This window comes from Lynx canadensis, chromosome A3, assembly GCF_007474595.2.
Source record: "Lynx canadensis isolate LIC74 chromosome A3, mLynCan4.pri.v2, whole genome shotgun sequence".
In the NCBI taxonomy this organism is placed as follows: Eukaryota; Metazoa; Chordata; class Mammalia; order Carnivora; family Felidae; genus Lynx; species Lynx canadensis.
The window spans coordinates 61,775,764-61,793,277 of record NC_044305.1 but is presented as its reverse complement, the minus strand read 5'-3'; the positions used below and the strand labels follow the sequence as shown (position 1 = coordinate 61,793,277).

Here is a 17,514-nt window from a genome sequence, read left to right as displayed (position 1 = left end):
GTCTCTGCCCTTGAGGGGCTTGTACAGCAGTGGGAGGTTTCTCCAGAGGTAGACCCAGCATCACCAAGACTCCAGGGGACGGTGGAGCATGGGTCTCACGGTCTCAACAGGTGTATTCAGACTGGCTGGTCATGAGCAGGCTCAAGGATGAGGGCTGCCTGACCAGTGTGCATGGAAGCATGGCTGCTGCAAAGCACATTTCACTTAAAGGTATCCATCTACCAGTGGTTATATGGCAGTCCAATTTAAGAATTTCACCAGGAAAGGAGACACATCCATCAGCTGTTGCTTCTCTTTCCAACCCACAAAATAATATATTTTTCATACTTGTACCTGTTGTTCTTGCTTTTACCAACTCCCTCCCTCGTGTTCCTTGAAAACATCAGCAGTTTCAAAGAAGAGGAAATGAATGACACTAGAAGGGTACAATGTGATAAAAGGTCATCTTTGGTGCTTGAATCTCCAATGCTGAAACCTGCAATTGCTGGTCCAAGGTCACAGCTGGCAACACTACTTCATCAGAGCTAAGATGCCACCAATTTTAAGAGCATCATGACTTTCTTTCTTTTTTTCTTTTAAAGATTTTACTTTTAAGTAATCACTACACCCAGCGTGGGACTCCAAGTTACAACCCTGCGATCAAGAATTGCATGCTCTTCCGACTGAGCCAGCCAGGCGCCCTCAGCATGACTTTCTATGACCACCAAGAAAGAAAAAAAATCTGCCAAGTGAATGACACAAAGGAAGACACAGCTCAACTTCAGAGCTGTGAAGATGTGAACAAAGGTGGATCCAAGAATCAATTAAAAATGGTAACTCTGGTTAATCTGACATGTTTCAAGTACTGTGTGCTAGGTGTTGAGACAGGAAAACAAGAGACAAAAGGCCATCCTACAGTCAAATGGGAAGAAGACACACTCAACATCTAAACTTAACTCCTGTCCTCTTCCTCCCCAGCACCCAGCACCAACCAGCCAGGACTATTCCTCCTCAATCTCACTCATCTGCTTTCCAGGCTAAGGAGTGAAGCCATCTGGTTTCACCATGCTCCCTCTTCTCCAGTCCAGCTCAGGGACTGCCGCTCCATCTGTCTATCCCTTCCCACTGCTGGGTGGGGGCCTCCCTAAATCCTGGAAACCCAAGCCTGTAACATTCAGCCTCCCTCGCCTACCTCTCCCACTCTCCATCACTGTCCCACAGTGTGATTTCAACATGTTGCCCCACTTTTTCTTCTTTTATTTTCCTCGCTACAAGAAAAATAAAATAATCTGTCTCAAAGTGTAGCCATGCGGTCAAATCATTATGGAATCCAAAATGCTTTGAGTCTTGATGTAAAAAAGATCTAAGATTAACTGACACTATTACAACAGTCCTGTTTTTCTGAATATTGCTTTTTTCAAGATGACTTATTCCTAACACCGTGCTTTGTGTCGGTCCTTTTAAACAAATATTTAATAGCTTAGGAATGTTAGTGAGGGCAGTGGCTCTGGTTAGCAAGCCCTCAGCTCGCACTCTGAAAGATGAAATGAGATGAGTTTTATCCACAAAGGAAAGTCAAACAGTCTGCAGTATTATAAACTGCACATCCATCAAACTAGGCATAGGCTGGGAACAGAGAGCTTTTCTGGGGGGAAAAAAGCCATCCTCTGTGCCCTGGGGAACACTGGGAAAACACACACACACAACCACCAAATCAACCAAAACATAAACCAAGTCTCAAGTTAGTCTGAAGAAAGTTCCGTCCCAACAAAGCAAACGATGCCTTGGTGACTGTGCCACCCAGGAGAGGAGGGCCTGGCTGGTCTTGGTCTGGGCCAGCCCTGGGCCCAGCCGGGCGCCAGGGTCAGAGTAACACGTGAGCACATGTGTTTAACCAAGAAATCCATAAGGGCGCAAAAGAGGCAGGGGGTTGTGTCTGATCTGACTGACAGAGGGGTTGGGACCGTCCTAACTGGGCGAGCAGGGGAGGGATAGTAGGCCTGGGCACAGGCCTGGAGGAGAGGGGCGGCTAGTGGGGAAAAGGAAGCGGGTGCAGGATTCCCGGACGGTGGGGCTGGAAGGGCGAGGACCGCGGATGGGAAGAAGAGCGGGTTCCTACCTCCAGGGCCGCTGGGGCCTTCCCGCGCCCCCAACGATGCATACGGAGGTTGCACTTGGGCAGGCAACAGCCGTCCAGCACCCGGGCGGCGCGCGCAGACGGCGCCCCCCAGCGGGCCCAGCCCCGCCCGCCACGTGCGCATCCACGTGCACGCCAAGCGCAGCACTGGAAGCCCAAGGGTGGGCAGTGCTCCCCGCAGGCGAGGCCGGCATCAATCACCCCTCCCGAACTTTTGATCTGTGCCCTCTACTTAACGTGCAGTTGAGTCGCGGGATCCTCACCTGGGGGGCTTCCAAACAGATGGGGACACCGATACCACAGGGAAAGGGCCTCTTGCTAAGGGACAAGGACAGAAGGGGGCGGCGCCAGGATTTAAACCCACTGTGGCCTCTCCGCCGTCAGACCACCCGGGATCTTTCCCAAAGTAAGACACTTCTCGTGTTGTGTGTTGAGAGCGCATCCCTTATAGCCACCATCCATGATTATTCACGTTTTGCTTTGAGAACAGATGTGCCCTGGGCATGTGTATCTGAGTGTGTGTGAGTGTGCGCGTCTGTTCGTTCTTTGGGGGATGTCGGCCGGTCAGATTCACACTGAACAAACTGGTTGAGCCCCGACCCTTTGCCTGACCCTGAGCAAGGCCATTTACATACATTATTTCTCTTTATCTGCAGCCAGCCCTGTCATCAATTAAAACCATATCCTACTCTTCTGGGGAACTGATTTTTCAACGTTTATTTATTTTTGGGACAGAGAGAGACAGAGCATGAACGGGGGAGGGGCAGAGAGAGAGGGAGACACAGAATCGGAAACAGGCTCCAGGCTCTGAGCCATCAGCCCAGAACCTGACGCGGGGCTCGAACTCCCGGACCGCGAGATCGTGACCTGGCTGAAGTCGGACGCTTAACCGACTGCGCCACCCAGGTGCCCGGAACTGAGTTTTAATTAGACATCATGAATAGCTAATTAACTGTCCTCCTGCGTGGTTTTCCAGGCAGGAGGGCGGTAGAGCCGAGCCGAGCCGAGCTGAGCAGTGCTACTCCTGGCACCCTGGCTAAGCCCATACTCTGAGTGAGAAGCCTCTCTTCTGGGGACAGGAAGTGAGGGAGAGAAGGCAGAGGCCTTGGTGTGTTAGCAGGCCTTCCGAGCAACGTTGTTTCTTGACCTTTACTTCCTTTGATCAGCTCATCTAGGAGTTTGAGCCTATTAATTCATGTGACTTCCATTTGTTAAAAGGGATACTGAAGAGACTGAAAGGATCCCTTCTGAACTCCTTCCTGTTCTTTGGAGAACGTCTGCCATTTTAAATGTTTTAAACATACGTAGGTATATCCATTTTAATGAGCATCGTTTGTAAGTTTAATATGAAGAGACAGATCCAGCCCCAGGCAAAGTTGAAAATACTAACCTACACAAGAATAATCCTTTTTTGGTATACGAATGCTCCCACCAACATTAGCTCATTGGATCTTCACTGTAGGCTGGAGGGTGCTGACTACTCATTTTCCAGTGGAAGAAACTGAGGCTTGGAGGCCAGCTGCCTGACCCAGAGCCATACACCGGGGTATGAGAGCCTACATTTAATCCCAGGGCTCTCATTGCTACTGGTCTGTCTTTCCTCATGTCACCCAGGGTTTTGCTCTCACTTTAGGAACCTGTTGTTCTCACTTCTTTGTGTGGAGGCCCTGTGTCCTTGAGGCCCTCCACATTCCTCCCAGAGGACCCTGGAAGGAAAGAAAAGGAAATTTGGCCAACAGGGCTGCCTCAGGTGGCTCAGAGACTCCATTAGAGGGCCTCTTCATGCAGCAGGTCATGCCTGCTGAAGGCCCGCCCATTCTCCTCCTCCTCCTAGGATCTCTGTTCCTTCAAGTCCTGCTCTGCCCGACCCCATGTTGTGTGTGCCCACTCCTCGTGACTTGATCTCTTAGCCTGGTTAAAAAGCTGTGTTCCCAAGAGTCCTTTGAATAGTAACCATAGAGATGGGATCGACTCAGGAGAAAGGCTTTAGGCAAGTTGGCCTTCCTTACTCCTTCCAGGGAGAGTGGGTGCTTAGTCTTACAAAGGCCAACCTGGAATGACAGTTTCAATTATTTTATTCATTTATAGCTGCTTCTTCATGTAATCATCTTTTATTGATCATCTAGAAGGAGCTACATACGCTATATACATTGTAATTCAATCCTTTTTAAGGACCCTACAGAAAAGAAATTGGAGGTTCGGAGAGCTTAAGTTGCCCCAGTTGCAGAGCTGCTAGTACCATCTGAGCCCATGTTTCTCTGGCTCCATTGTGTATACCTTTTTCTTCATACTCCACGGTCTGATTTCAACGTTTTTAAAAAACTGTTTATTTATTTTTGAGAGGGAGAGAGAGACAGAGGATCTGAAGCGGACTCTGCATTAATAGCAGGGAGCCCAATACAGGGCTTGAACTCATGAGCTCTGAGATCATGACCTGACCCGACTGCTCCTGACCTGGCCCGACCATGACCTGACTGATTGAGCCACCCAGGTGCCCCACCCATTGTCTGATTTCAAAAGAGGCACTGGAGAAAGGATAAAAAAATCAAAATCAGGGGCACCTGGGTGGTTGGTTAAGCGTCCAACTTCGGTTTGTGAGGTTTTTGAGTTTGAGCCCTGTGTGGGGCTCTGCACTGACAGTGCAGAGCTGGCTTCAGATTCTCAGTCTCCCTTGTTCTCTACCCCTCCCCCCTCGCACTCTCTCAAAAACAAATAAATAAACATTAAAAAAATTCAAAACCACAAAAAGGAGGAAGAGCCACATTTGGGCCAGCAGGGTTAATGTGATTATGTGAATAAATATTAAACCTGTCCCTGAGCTTCTTGGAAGCAAGAAATAAAAGTGTGTTTCTCTGTGTGTGGTGGGGGTGGGTGGGCACAAAGGGCTACTTGTTTCTCTGTATAATATAGAGTCTCTATGGTAGAAGGAAATAAATTTTTTCCTTATTTTCAATTACAAAAGTAATTTCTCATGGAGAATCTTATACGAGGACATTATGTAACAAAATGACCAAAATTTTCAATAAGCAGGTACAGCAAAAGACAGATGAACAATTGTCTTGGGCCACCTGGGTGGTTCAGTCAGTTAAGCATCTGACTTTGGCTCAGGTCATGATCTCACAGTTCGTAAGTTCCAGTCCCACATCAGGTGAGCTCAAGCCTTGCTTTGGGTGAGCCCCGCTTCTATCTCCCTCTCTCTCTCTCTCTCTCTCTCTCTGCCCCTTGTGGGATTTTCCCTCTCGCTCTCCCTTTCTCTCTGCCCTTTGCTCACTTGCATCCTCTTTCTCAAAAACAAAAACAAAAACAAAAACAAAAAACAATTATCTTGTGTAATGCATTCATCCATTCAGTAGTCATTCAACAAACAATGAGCAATTATCATGCATTGGCTGCCTAGATGCAAAACGCATGCAAAAAGATAACTACCCTGCAGTGTAATCAATCCCCTGCCCCTGGAGGCAGGCCCAGTACTCCTGCAGTGGAAGTCTGATGACCTCACAGGCAAGATAACATTTGCCCACGGTCTTGGAGTTGGAATTATAACTTATTTCCAAAAGAAGGAAAAGCATTTAAGGCAAAGGGAACAGAATGTACAAAGCATGAATGTAAATGGTTTGTTTGAGGACTGGAATGTCACTTATCAGTGGGGAAATACAGAACTCGTAGGTGACAGCCAGCATGAGAACCTTGAGGGCCATGCAAAGGGGTTTCTTCAGTGGGATATCTGATCATCTGATTGAGTACTGAAGGAACAGAGAGAGGTGGAGATGGGTGTAGGCAGCTTAGCAGGGGAGAGGAGGCTGGGAGTGGGAAGAGGGCTCTGAGGCCTGAATGACCTCTGCAGATCAACCTCCAGCATGGGAAGAAGAGCCAAGAAGATAGGCCAAAAGGCAAGGTGGAGGAAGCTTAGTTTGGGCAAAGGCAAGGAGGAGGCAGCCAGCAATAGGAAGTTGTCTAAAAGGATGAGGTTATAAACAGAATCTGGGGTTTGGCAAATAGGGGGCCAAGGGTGACCTTAGCAACAATTTTAGAGCACAGTGGGGTCAGACAGTAGGTTGGATGACACTGTCTATAAGTGGCCACTGAAGAGGTAGACACAGGGAGGGAGTCATTCTTCCAGAAATCTGGAAGTGGATGGAAGAAAACAGATCCATGACAGAGGCACCAACCAGAGGAAAGACTCAGGTCTCAGCATCCTTGAAGGCCAAGGGAAGGTGCCTGATGCAGAGAGAAGGCAAAGAGCCCAGCAGGTGAAGGGGCAGCCTTGGGGAGGAGAGTCCCAGTTCTACCAAGACCAGCAGGAAGGGATGAAGGAAGGGGAAGAGGAGGATGAAAGAGGAAGAGGAGGGAAGGGAGGTGAGTGAGTTCCTGTCTGCTCCTCAGTGAAATACAACATGGGTAGGGCCAGGGCTTAAGGACTCTGAGGGAAAGAACCACCAAGCTCCCAGCATTGAGGGCCCAGCCAAGGGTGACAATCACAAGCCTGTCATGGTGTATGGTTTTTCTCTGGCAGTGCTCGCCAACTTGGAAGAAGGAACCCAGAAAACAGATGGTTGGGCAAATTTAGCATTGGGTACCATGGACAAGGGAGCAAGGAACTGAGAATGCCAGAGACAGAATAGTTGAACCATCGAGCAGGACATCATCCCAGGCAGAGAACCATGCTGATCACTCCATCTGCCCCTCCAGATCCCCCTCATCCTCTCTGCCTGGGGACTGTCCTCCATGGGCTGCCTCAAGGGACTCCCTTGCCCTCTGGTTGCCAGTTAGGGTCACCAGCAGGAAGGAAGAGGGTAGGAGGAGAGAGATGTGCACCTCTACCCTGCCCTCTCCACCAAGGCTCTGGCAGTGGCTCCCCTGCTGCTCAGCACTCACCAGGCACCAATACCATAGGACCCAGGGTAGCCAACCCTGGTCCTCACGATCCCCGATCGTGAGGTTGTTTCCTCAACCCTGACACCCCTCTGTAAATAGCCCTTTACTCACCTCTTTTGTGTGGGTCAGTGGGGCTTAACTGACTTAGAAAAAAACAGATCCCATGGGACTGCCCAGCAGAAGGGGGTGTGGGAAGAGATTGCCTGGTGGGGAGAGGGGGAGAGGAATATTACAATTTCCCAGGTTGAGCTTAAGTTCCTCCCTGGAAGAGTAAACGGGGCTCTGTGGGATGGGGAAGAAGCTCACTGGGTCAGAGAAGGGTCCTGGGAGGGGAAGGGTGACAATTCATATTTGCTCCTGTGCTGCCCTGCTGGTTGATCAGACTGCTTTTGTTTCTTACACACACACACACACACACACACACACACACACACACACACACAAGAATCCTCCTCTGATCCCTCTGAGCCCCAGCTACAGCCAGGCCCCATGCTGACAGTTCCAGGTGACCCATTTTGGATTTGTGGCATCTGCACAAAAATGTTTGATTTGTTCTGACCTGGCTTTTCTGCCAGAAGGGTCCTAGCTCCCAGCAGGCTGCAGGAGGCTCAGCCACTTTATCAGATCTTTCTTAGGCCTCCCTAGATGGCCCTTGGTGTCTGGGCAGTCCCTAGCTGATGCCAGATCCCAGAGGGCCTGCACACAGCAACCATCTCCCCCACCCTCATTATAATTAAAAATTGGCCCTACACATGCCTTTGTAAGTGGTCAGGACCTCTGTGGCCCAGCCAGAGCAATAGAAATGCAGATTAAATCCTTTTTTGACCCCATTACTTTAAGCTTGTGAGAACTCTGCCCAGACCAAGAACAACTCTCCACCCTTCCCACATTCTTGTGATGGGTTCAAGGAAGAAGTCACATTTTACTCCCCCTTGAATAGTGACCAGCCTTGACCCATGGGAAGGAGTCGATATAACAGAGTCTCTGCAAGTCAGTAAGATAAAGAATCTCCCCAAATGAGAATATGAATAGCCAATTAAAAAACGTTTACTTCATTTCTGAATAGGTAACACATGCACATAGTTCAAACAAAACCCAAAATAGCATAAGAGGTCTGCAGTGGGTCTCACTCCCACCCCTGCCTTCATGCCCTGTTCCCCATCAATCACCACCACTTCCTCACCTCCACGAATACACAGAGGTAGCTACTTGTATTAGTTTCCTTTCTATCATTCTGGAGATCTTCTGGGTAAAAACAGGCAACTGTTTTTAAATAGACCATTTTAAAGCCAACATGAACTCAGCACTTACAGCGTGTTAGGCACTTTACAAGTGTTAACTCATTTGGTCCTCACAACGGCCCCAGAGGTAAGCCTTGCGCCCACTTGAAAGAAAATAAAACTGAGGCAAAAAGAGGTTAAGGAACTTGCTTGAAGGGCTGAGCCTGGCAGTTCACAGCAGAGGAAATTCAAACAATCATATGAAAAGATGCTCAGCTACCTTAGAGGTTAGGGAACTTAAAATGGAAACACCAACAGCATCTCATTTTTATCCACCTGTGGGCAAACTTTGCAAAAGGTGGGTAACTCCCAGCATGTAGACATGGGGTGTGGCACTCCCATGCCCTGCTGGTGGGAACATGGATTGCTCCAAACTTTGGGGAAAACAAAACGGCAGAATTTATTGGTGTTTACTGTACACACCTTCCAAAATATAAGGCTAGGTGTACACAGGCAGGCATTGCAGCACTGTTTAAGAAGCAAAAAATCTGAATATTCATCAAGGGGAAAATGGGTAAATTACATTTATAGTAGGAAATACTATGCAGCAATTACATAAAATGAGTTAGATCTATATGTATTGGTTTAAGATGTCCACAATTTCTTTTTTTTTAAAGAGTGAGGTGGGGGGATAAGGGCAAAGGGGGAGAGACAGAGAGACAGAGAGAGACAGAGACAGAGACAGAGAGAGAATCTTAAGCAGGCTCCATGGTCGGCATGGACCCGTGACCTGAGCTGAAATCAAGAATTGGACACTCGGGGCGCCTGGGTGGCTCAGTCGGTTGAGCGTCCGACTTCTGCTCAGGTCACGATCTCGCGATTCGAGTTCGAGCCCCGCGGCGGGCTCTGGGCTGATGGCTTGGAGCCTGGAGCCTGCTTCCGATTCTGTGTTTCCCTCTCTCTCTGCCCCTCCCCCGTTCATGCTCTGTCTCTCTCTGTCCCAAAAATAAAATAAAACGTTAAAAAAAAATTAAAAAAAAAAAAAAAAGATTTGGACACTCAATTGACTGAGCAACCCAGGTGCCCCTCCACAAAAATTTTTGTAAAAAGCAACTTGCTAATAATTTTTATAATAGACATATATTTTTGTATTTGATATTCATTTATATATCTGTATATTTAAAGAAACATCCCTTATATGTGCCTTTGTTTGAATATGTCTATATGAACATGGAGCAGTGATTCTCAATTTGAGTGATTTTGCCCTCTAGGGGGACACATGGCAATGGCAGAAGACATTTATGTTTGTCACCACTGGGGGATGCTAATGGCATAAATGGTAAACATCCTACCATGCACCCAGGACTGCACCTTGCCCTGCAAAGAATTTTCCAAACCAAAATATAAATGATGTTGAAGTTGAGAGACCCTGGCATAGAGAAAGGAAAAAAAAAAAATGGAAAAACATGAAACTGTTAACAACAAACCTTTCCTTTACTCATCATATGTTTGACTTAGTACAATGTATAGTTATTTTGACCACTAAAACTTATCCTATAAAAGTAAAAAAATAATACTCAGTGAAGGTGTATTGTTTTGGCAAAGCCAGTGAAGAAGCAAGAGTGGAGGAGACTGTTTCCCAAGGAGACATCAGGGAGCAGGGGTGTGAGCAGAGGTGGTGGGAGCTGGAGGCACCAGGGTGTGGGTGGGGATGACTTAGGGACTGGTCCTGACATTGGAGCTCACTTCCATAGTCTGTAGAATCCCAGGGCTTTTGTGGGATGAATAAGGACCTGCAAAAATGTCCTATGATTAGGCATAAACCTTATTTCCATTTCATAGCCTGGAGTCAACCATCTTATAGTCAGGCAGCAGAGAATCGTAACACCTCATAACTGCATTTCTCACTGGTCTGTTGAGAGTTGGGTTAGTGGGTGTTTCTTGGCAAAGAGTGGCCAATGAAGATGGAAAAACTCTGGCTTAAACCACAGGTGAATGAAACAGGATTCTTTGCAGCAGGCCTAATCAGAGCCTTTGGTATGCTAGAATGTGCATCTCCAAGACAGAATTCATCAAATGCAGGACTTCCCAAGTCCTTTTTAACTGACAGCATCTCCTGAGAGTAGGATTTTGTGAATTACACTTTGGGAAATAATGATTTAGTCTAATCAGTTTTACTGATGAGGAAATAGAGGTCAAAAGAAAACGTGACTGGAAGGGCACCCAGGTGGCTCAGTCAGTTAAGCATCCAGCTTCAGCTCAGGTCATGACCTCATGGTTTGTGAATTTGAGCCTCGCTTTGGGCTGTCTGCTGTCAGCACGAAGCCCACTTCAGATTCTCTGTCTCTCTCAAAAATAAATAAACTTAAAAAAATAGTATTAATGCTGTTTTTTTAAAAAAAGAAAACGTGACTGGCTGAGTTGGCGGGTTCCATTCTGGAACACCTGTCTTCCAGTCCAATGCTTTTTCCTTAGCATTAAACATCTAACCACAGATACAAATTAACTATAGATTCTTGGGGAACATTCCTAAGATTTACAGAATTTTTTTTCCAATTTAATTTGGAAGGGTTGCACTAGAGGTAGGAGAGAAGGGAGTAACACTGGAAACCTTTCAAAGCAAAACCCACCTTTAAAGAGGATCAATATGTTTTTGGCCTCAGAATAGAGACCATTTTTTTCTTGGTGGTGGGGACACCACAAAGACCAAGCGTGCTCCTGTGAACCTGTGAAGGAATGCTCTACCAACTCCTTTTTTTAAATTCCTCTTTTTTTTTTTAAGTTTAATTAATTAATTAATTAATTTAGAGAGAGAGAATCTCAAGCAGGCTCTAAGCTGACAACCCCCCACTCCCATGGTGTGGCCTGATCACGTGAAGCCTGAGGTCATGACCTGAGCCGAAATCCAGAGTTGGATGCTTAACTGACTGAGCCACCCAGGCGCCCCTCATTTTGAAAATATAACCTGCACAGGACAGATGGAAATAACTGGGGCTTCATGCCTCCCCAGTTTACCTCAAATTGACCTTACTGGGCCAGGAGAAGCCCTAGAAAGCTGATTCTGTATATTCTGTCCAAGAAGCAAATTGACTAAAATTTACTTGATCCTATTATATGTCAGGTCTCTACAAGGCACTAAGGATTCAAAGATGAATAGAGCATAATTCTTACTCTGAAGGGATTCTCCATCTGAAAGGAAACACAGATATTGCATGGTGCCAGACTGAGATAGGGCCATACTGACAATGTGAATAAAGTCCTAGCAGCTGATGGAGGGCAGTGTTTACAAAGCCTTTTGAATGCCCACCCTTCTTTTTTTTATTACTATTTTTTATTAAAAAATTTTTTTAACATTTATTCATTTTTGAGAGACAGAGAGAGACAGAGCATGAATGGGGAAGGGGCAGAGAGAGGGACACACAGAATCTGAAGCAGGCCCCAGGCTCTGAGCTGTCAGCACAGAGCCTGACGCGGGGCTCGAACTCAGGGACCGCGAGATCATGACCTGAGCTGAAGTCAGATGCTCAACTGACTGAGCCACCCAGGTGCCCCTTCTTTTTTTTATTACTAAAAAATTTTTTAATGTTTATTTATTTTTGAGAGATCGACAAGAGTGTGAGCGGGGGAGGAGGAGAGAGAGGGGAAGACAAAGAATTGGAAGCAGGCTCCAGCCTCTGTGCTGTCAGCACAAGAGCCTGATGTGGGGCTTGAACTCACAAAACGTGAGGTCATGACACAAGCCAAAGTCAAACATTTAACCAACTGAGCCACCCAGGCACCCCAAATGCTCACCCTTCCAAGCAGCTTACACATCTTAGCGTGTGGGCAATGAGAGCTATGGAAGATGTGTTCAGTTTTAAGTAGAGAGCTCTGGCCCAGGTACCTTCAGTGACTTCATTTCCCATTATCAAGTTACCTTCTACCTCCCCCTGTTTTGTTTGGGGCAAATTATGCTCAGAGACTAAGACTGTGTTTACCAATAACTTATTTAACGTAGGTTCACTGAGGGAATTATAATTTATCATATGCCAATAGCACACAGGATGTTCCTTCATAAGCCAGTAAAGAAGTAACATACTTCAAACTAATGATAGGTAAGTACACTATTGTTCCAGGCAAAAGGGAGATGAAAGAAATTGTTGAGGTGTGCCTTTCCACAGTGGGTAAAGTCAGTCCTTCCAATTAATAGTTGGGTAGCAGCTGCAAGCTTAGGTTCCACACTGGGGTACCAGTATTGGCAGGAAGGTGGGCTGCTTCGAAAATTATTACTCCAGGGACCATTGAATGGATTGTACCAGTGCCTAGTAGTGCCAAGGCAGGAACAGATGCCCCTTAAGACTGCTGCAGGCTTTAATACCATTGCTGACCAAAAGTAGCCTCGCTAGGGCACCAAAAGTGTCTCAAGATCTTCAGAGAACTATTCGGATCAAGAAAGAGTAGCCTTGCCCAAGCTGAACGCTCTCGAGTTGTTGATCAAACCTCTTGGTTTTTAAAGTTTCAAAGTCCGTCACATGAGGGACACCACTGCTATTACTATGTTGTCAATGACATAATAGTCCTCTCTACTCCAGTGCGAGAGTTCATTAAGGAAGTCCTAATATCCAACTCCAAAACAAGTTCAAACCACGAACAATTTTGTCCAAAACAAGCTTTTAAAACGTGGATTTGAAATCATAAGTCAGTACACAACAGCCCCCTTAACCTGTTCCTTGTTTAATAACCTCCCGGTGTCGCCACCCCCTCACTCCACATCACCAAAGGCCTTGGCCCTGGGAGGGGTCCTAAATCTGGCCCTATCCTTCTTCCCCTCCTCGGTCCCACCTCAGGCCTGGACCACATCACCGGCAATGACTTCATCACCTCAGCACCACTGTAACAGGAAATTGATGCTAGGACTGCGGGTAGGTCCTGCCCAAGTTCTTACACACTGGGCCAATGCAACAAGTTCGCGATGGCTCACACTGCCCGGCCAGCCCGCACAATAGTTAACATGGTGGCTTTTAGGAGCCTGCTCCTAAATTTAAATCATTTGAGGTCCAGCAAGTCTCCTGACAGACTCGGAATTAACAACTTCCACCTAGCAGCCGCTACGTTAACAAAACACACCTAGCAGGAAAGACGCACAGGAACTCCACTGTGGCGGCCCCATTCTATGGACGAGTCCTCAGAGGTCCAGGGGCGCAAAATGAGCTGCCCAGCGTTAGTAAAGGGCAAAGCCCCAGAGCCTACATCTCAAACCAAGAACACCCCCACGCCTCCCGCACTGCGCAGCGGCTAGCAGTGAGAACCACGCATGCGCAGACTTTCCCCTTTCCTCCTCCCTGAGTGGGGAGGGCTCCAGGACAGAAGGAAGCGGAAGTCTGATACCTGGTGGCAGAGGAAAAGCCCTCCCCCGGAGGTCACGCCTCTCCCCGGAGCCTGCTCCCGGAAGTGCTGCTGTTTGTAGCGGGCGTGATGGCTTCAAGGTTACTTCGTGGAGTTGGGTCGCTGGCCGCGCAGGCCCTCAGGGTCCGCGGTCCCAATGGAGTCGCCGCAGTGCGCTCCATGGCATCTGGAGGTACTCGGCCCGCCCGGCGCGTTAGGGAGTGGCGCCGTTGCCCTCCCGGGGTGGTGCCAGGGCAGCGAAGCGGGGGTGGGCCGTTCAGCTAGTCGGGGCCCCAGTAACCGCTTCACAGCCCCGAGTGCCTCAGTCTCCGCGGGCATCCTCATGTTACACCTGACCGCCTTTGCTGCCGCTCACCGAACGACCCCCGCTGCGAAAAAATCCTAAATTGTGGTGTCGGGTGACCTTGGGGGCCAGGGGTTGCAACGGGGATGTGGAGGGGCTAAGCCGCTCTTCAGGTTTGCGGTCACTTCAAGTTGGATGAACCCCACCCCATTAGGACTCTGATTTGCTTTTAGAAAAAAATGTGTAGAAAAATTGGCCTCCGTGGTTGAAGGAAGAAAAAGATTACCCTGTGCTTCCGCTTTGGGGGATCATGACAATGGTCCTTAAGGGACAACGTGTATGAGTTGCCTTTAGGAGCTTGTAAACTATATGTAATCATTTATGCATATGCATTTTTTTCTCCTGATAATTCAGACATCACAATTCACGTATTTTCCTTTAGGCGGTGTTCCTACTGATGATGAGCAGGCAACTGGGCTGGAGAGGGAGGTCATGATGGCTGCTCGGAAGGGACTGGTGAGAAACTCCTTTCTGTGTCTTCTTTGGAGCTCATGGTCTTGGATGGGATCAGAGCAGTATCCTCTCTGGTAGCATTTAACATAGGAAACCTGACTTGTGGGAACAGTACCACCAGCCTCTGGAGGGTAGGGATCATTTGGCATAATGGCTTATTCTTTTTCAGGACCCATACAATATGCTAGCCCCAAAAGCAGCTTCAGGCACCAAGGAAGACCCTAATTTAGTGCCATCTATCACTAACAAGCGAATTGTGGGCTGCATCTGTAAGTACCTCACCACTATTTTCTTGTCCATATGTTTAATATATCCTATACAGGATGTCAGTAATATGTTTCAAGTCTTTTGTGTGTATGTTGTGTGTAAAGGGGATACGTGCGTAAATAAGTTATTTTAAGGGTCCCCTGGTCCTTTCAAGTTTCATTTACCTAAGTAGGTTATCCTTACTGTAAACATATTTAGAACATCAGTAATACCAGCTCATTGGAGATGCAGCATGAAGGAATATTCATCTAGAAAATACTGTACTTCCTCTTGGCCAGATACCATTTTAGGCTCTAGGGATATATACCAGAATGGACTGTGCTTTGGGATTCTACATAGGCAGAGGAACTGTTAGAACCTAATAGTGACTCTGATGTGAGGTCAGTTTACTCATAGATAAACTCAGGGCCTCATTTCATCTGCAAAGTGGGGAAGGAGAGAGCTTGAACTGACCTCTTAAGATGTTAACTGTAACTTTGTGTCTTAGAGGTGTCTGAGGATGAGGCTGGTACTGAAAGTCTCCACTTCTAGGTTGCATGGCCTACAACCACATTTTACCTTTCAGGTGAAGAGGACAATAGTGCTGTCATCTGGTTCTGGCTGCACAAAGGCGAGGCCCAGCGATGCCCTAGCTGTGGAACCCATTACAAGCTGGTGCCCCATCAGTTGGCCCACTGAGCCTTTGCACTAACTTACTCAAAATGTGCTATAAAGTTTCTTCTTTCCAATAAAGACTAGCCATTGCATTGGCTCCTTCTCCCATAGTTGGCTGGTCTTATTTCTATCCAGTGTTTTTGGGGAGGCATGGATTCTTACTTTGGGAATAGCTATCTTTTAATATTAGCTTGCCATCCACCTGCTTGGGTATGCTGAGATTGACAATCCCATAATACAATGATTGGGACCATCTGGTGTGGGGAAAGCATGGGCTATGGAGTCAGGCTGACTCGTAATACTGGCTGTCATTTAGCTTTCTCACTGGGGGCATGCCCTCTGAGCATAGGTTACATCTGTTAAAAAAAAAAAAAAAAAGGAAATACCTTGTGAGATGTTAGAAGTAAGAATAACCTACATAAAGAGCCTGGCAGATGGCTTACAGTATAAAAATAGGGTGAGCTTGTGACCAGAGTTTTGGGGGCTTTGAGGTCTTGGGATTCAAAACATGGCTCATGGGGATATCATCAGCAAAATCCAGACTATGAGACAATTCCAGAAACCAATAACCAGATTCTTCAAACAAACTGCAATGCTGGGGATGGGTGTGGGGTGGAAGTAGGGAGAACCATCAAGTGAAATGGATGTGAGGGAGATAACCAAGAGCAAAACATGGATCTTGTTTGGATCTTGATTTGAAAAAAATGGCAACTATAAAGAAAACAAATCTAATAATTTGAACTCTGGATATTTGATATTTAGGGATTTATTAAATTTTAGTTGTGTTAATGGAATTAGCTTTATTTTGTGCGTACTTTAGAGATTCGTGGTGAGGTTCTTAAGAGTTGAAGTAGGTCTGGGATTAGCTTTAAAACTGGGAAGAAAAGGAAGAGGAGTTTGGGGTATGATTAATCCACTGTAGCCAGGTACAAGAGGGGTCAATGTATGTTTGAACTTTATCATAATACTAAAAAATAGAGATTTTTATTAAAAAATAGAAATTTTAAAAAGTCCAGTTCAGCTACTTTATATTTGTGACATCTTTGTGACAGTTCTTAAAAGCTGTTTGTAAAATGGAGCTGGTACCCTTCCTTTTGTTGGGATTAACCACAGAGGTGGCTTTAGTTACTTTCTCCACAAAATTGGTTCAGATTAGGTCTTTGAGCTGAACTAATGATGATGGGGAACATTGAAGAGAAAAGCCCTTTCACCCAGTCTTGCCTTACTTCCTCTTAAAGGTATAGATTAGTCAAAGCTACTGCTTCCATTCTATGCTGTCAGTCATTATCTTTTATTTCCAGGAAATGCGCAGATCATTTGTCTGCCATTCAAGGCCCTAACCTTTGGGAAGGAGAACACCTAGATAGCCATCTATTAAATCTACCCTTACCTCTCTCACCTCAAATGCTGTTTGTAAACAAGAATTTACCAATAACTTTATTGTGAAGATTGCCCTGGTACTGCCACTAAGCCCTTTTGTCTGTCCTGCCTCCTGCATTCCCCCTTCCTTTTCACTGTCTTCCTTTCCAATCAGAACTCTTCTTAAGAGTGAGCTTTTGACTTTCCGTGACATTAATCTGACCTGTCTTCTCTATCCTTCAACTTCTACCCTCCCTCTTCTGTACTTTTTAAAATCGTAACCAAGTCGGGATGCCTGGGTGGTTCAGTTGGTTAAGTGTCCGATTTCAGCTCAGGTCATGATCTCACAGTTCCTGAGTTCGAGCTCTGTATCGGGCTGTGCTGACAGATCCTGGAGCCTGCTTGAGATTCGATTTCTCCCTCTCTCTCTGCCCCTCCCCTGCTTATACTCTGTCTCTCTCAAAAATAAACATTAAAAAAATTATAAAAAAATAAAATTGTAACCAATTCTTGGGGCATCTGGCTGGTTTGTCGGTGGAGCATGTGACTTAACCTCAGGGTTATAAATTCAAGCCCTACATTGGGTGTAGTAGACATTGCTTAAAAAAGTAAAACCTTTTAAAAAATAAAAAAATTGTAACCAAATCTCCCCTAAAGAAGGAAAAATCCCCAGTACATGTTGGCTGTGGTAGTCAGGATAATGTTTCCCCCAAAGATGTCCATATCCTAGTCCCAGAATCTTGAATGTATTAGGTCATGTAGTAAAAGGTTATTAAGGTTGCAAGTAACCTTACATTTATAACTATAAAAACCTGGTATTTTTTTATCTGACCAGATCATTT

The 17,514-nt window shown here is 46.4% G+C and overlaps 1 protein-coding gene and 1 long non-coding RNA gene across 2 annotated transcripts; one reads left to right on the top strand and one right to left on the bottom strand.

Moving 5' to 3' along the window:
* Window positions 1–651: 651 nt before the first annotated feature.
* LOC115510508 lies at window positions 652–16,068 on the bottom strand. The gene is made up of 3 exons (XR_003967742.1): window positions 15,943–16,068; window positions 4,815–4,817; window positions 652–662 (listed from the first exon to the last, which is right to left on the bottom strand). It is a non-coding gene; the product is annotated as an uncharacterized LOC115510508 (long non-coding RNA).
* On the top strand, window positions 13,621–15,423 carry LOC115510507 (cytochrome c oxidase subunit 5B, mitochondrial). Its single transcript, XM_030310460.1, has 4 exons — window positions 13,621–13,768; window positions 14,322–14,395; window positions 14,562–14,661; window positions 15,225–15,423. The coding sequence occupies exons 1-4, from the start codon at window positions 13,666–13,668 to the stop codon at window positions 15,335–15,337; spliced, it is 390 nt and encodes a 129-aa protein (XP_030166320.1). The 5' UTR covers window positions 13,621–13,665; the 3' UTR covers window positions 15,338–15,423.
* Window positions 16,069–17,514: the final 1,446 nt, after the last annotated feature.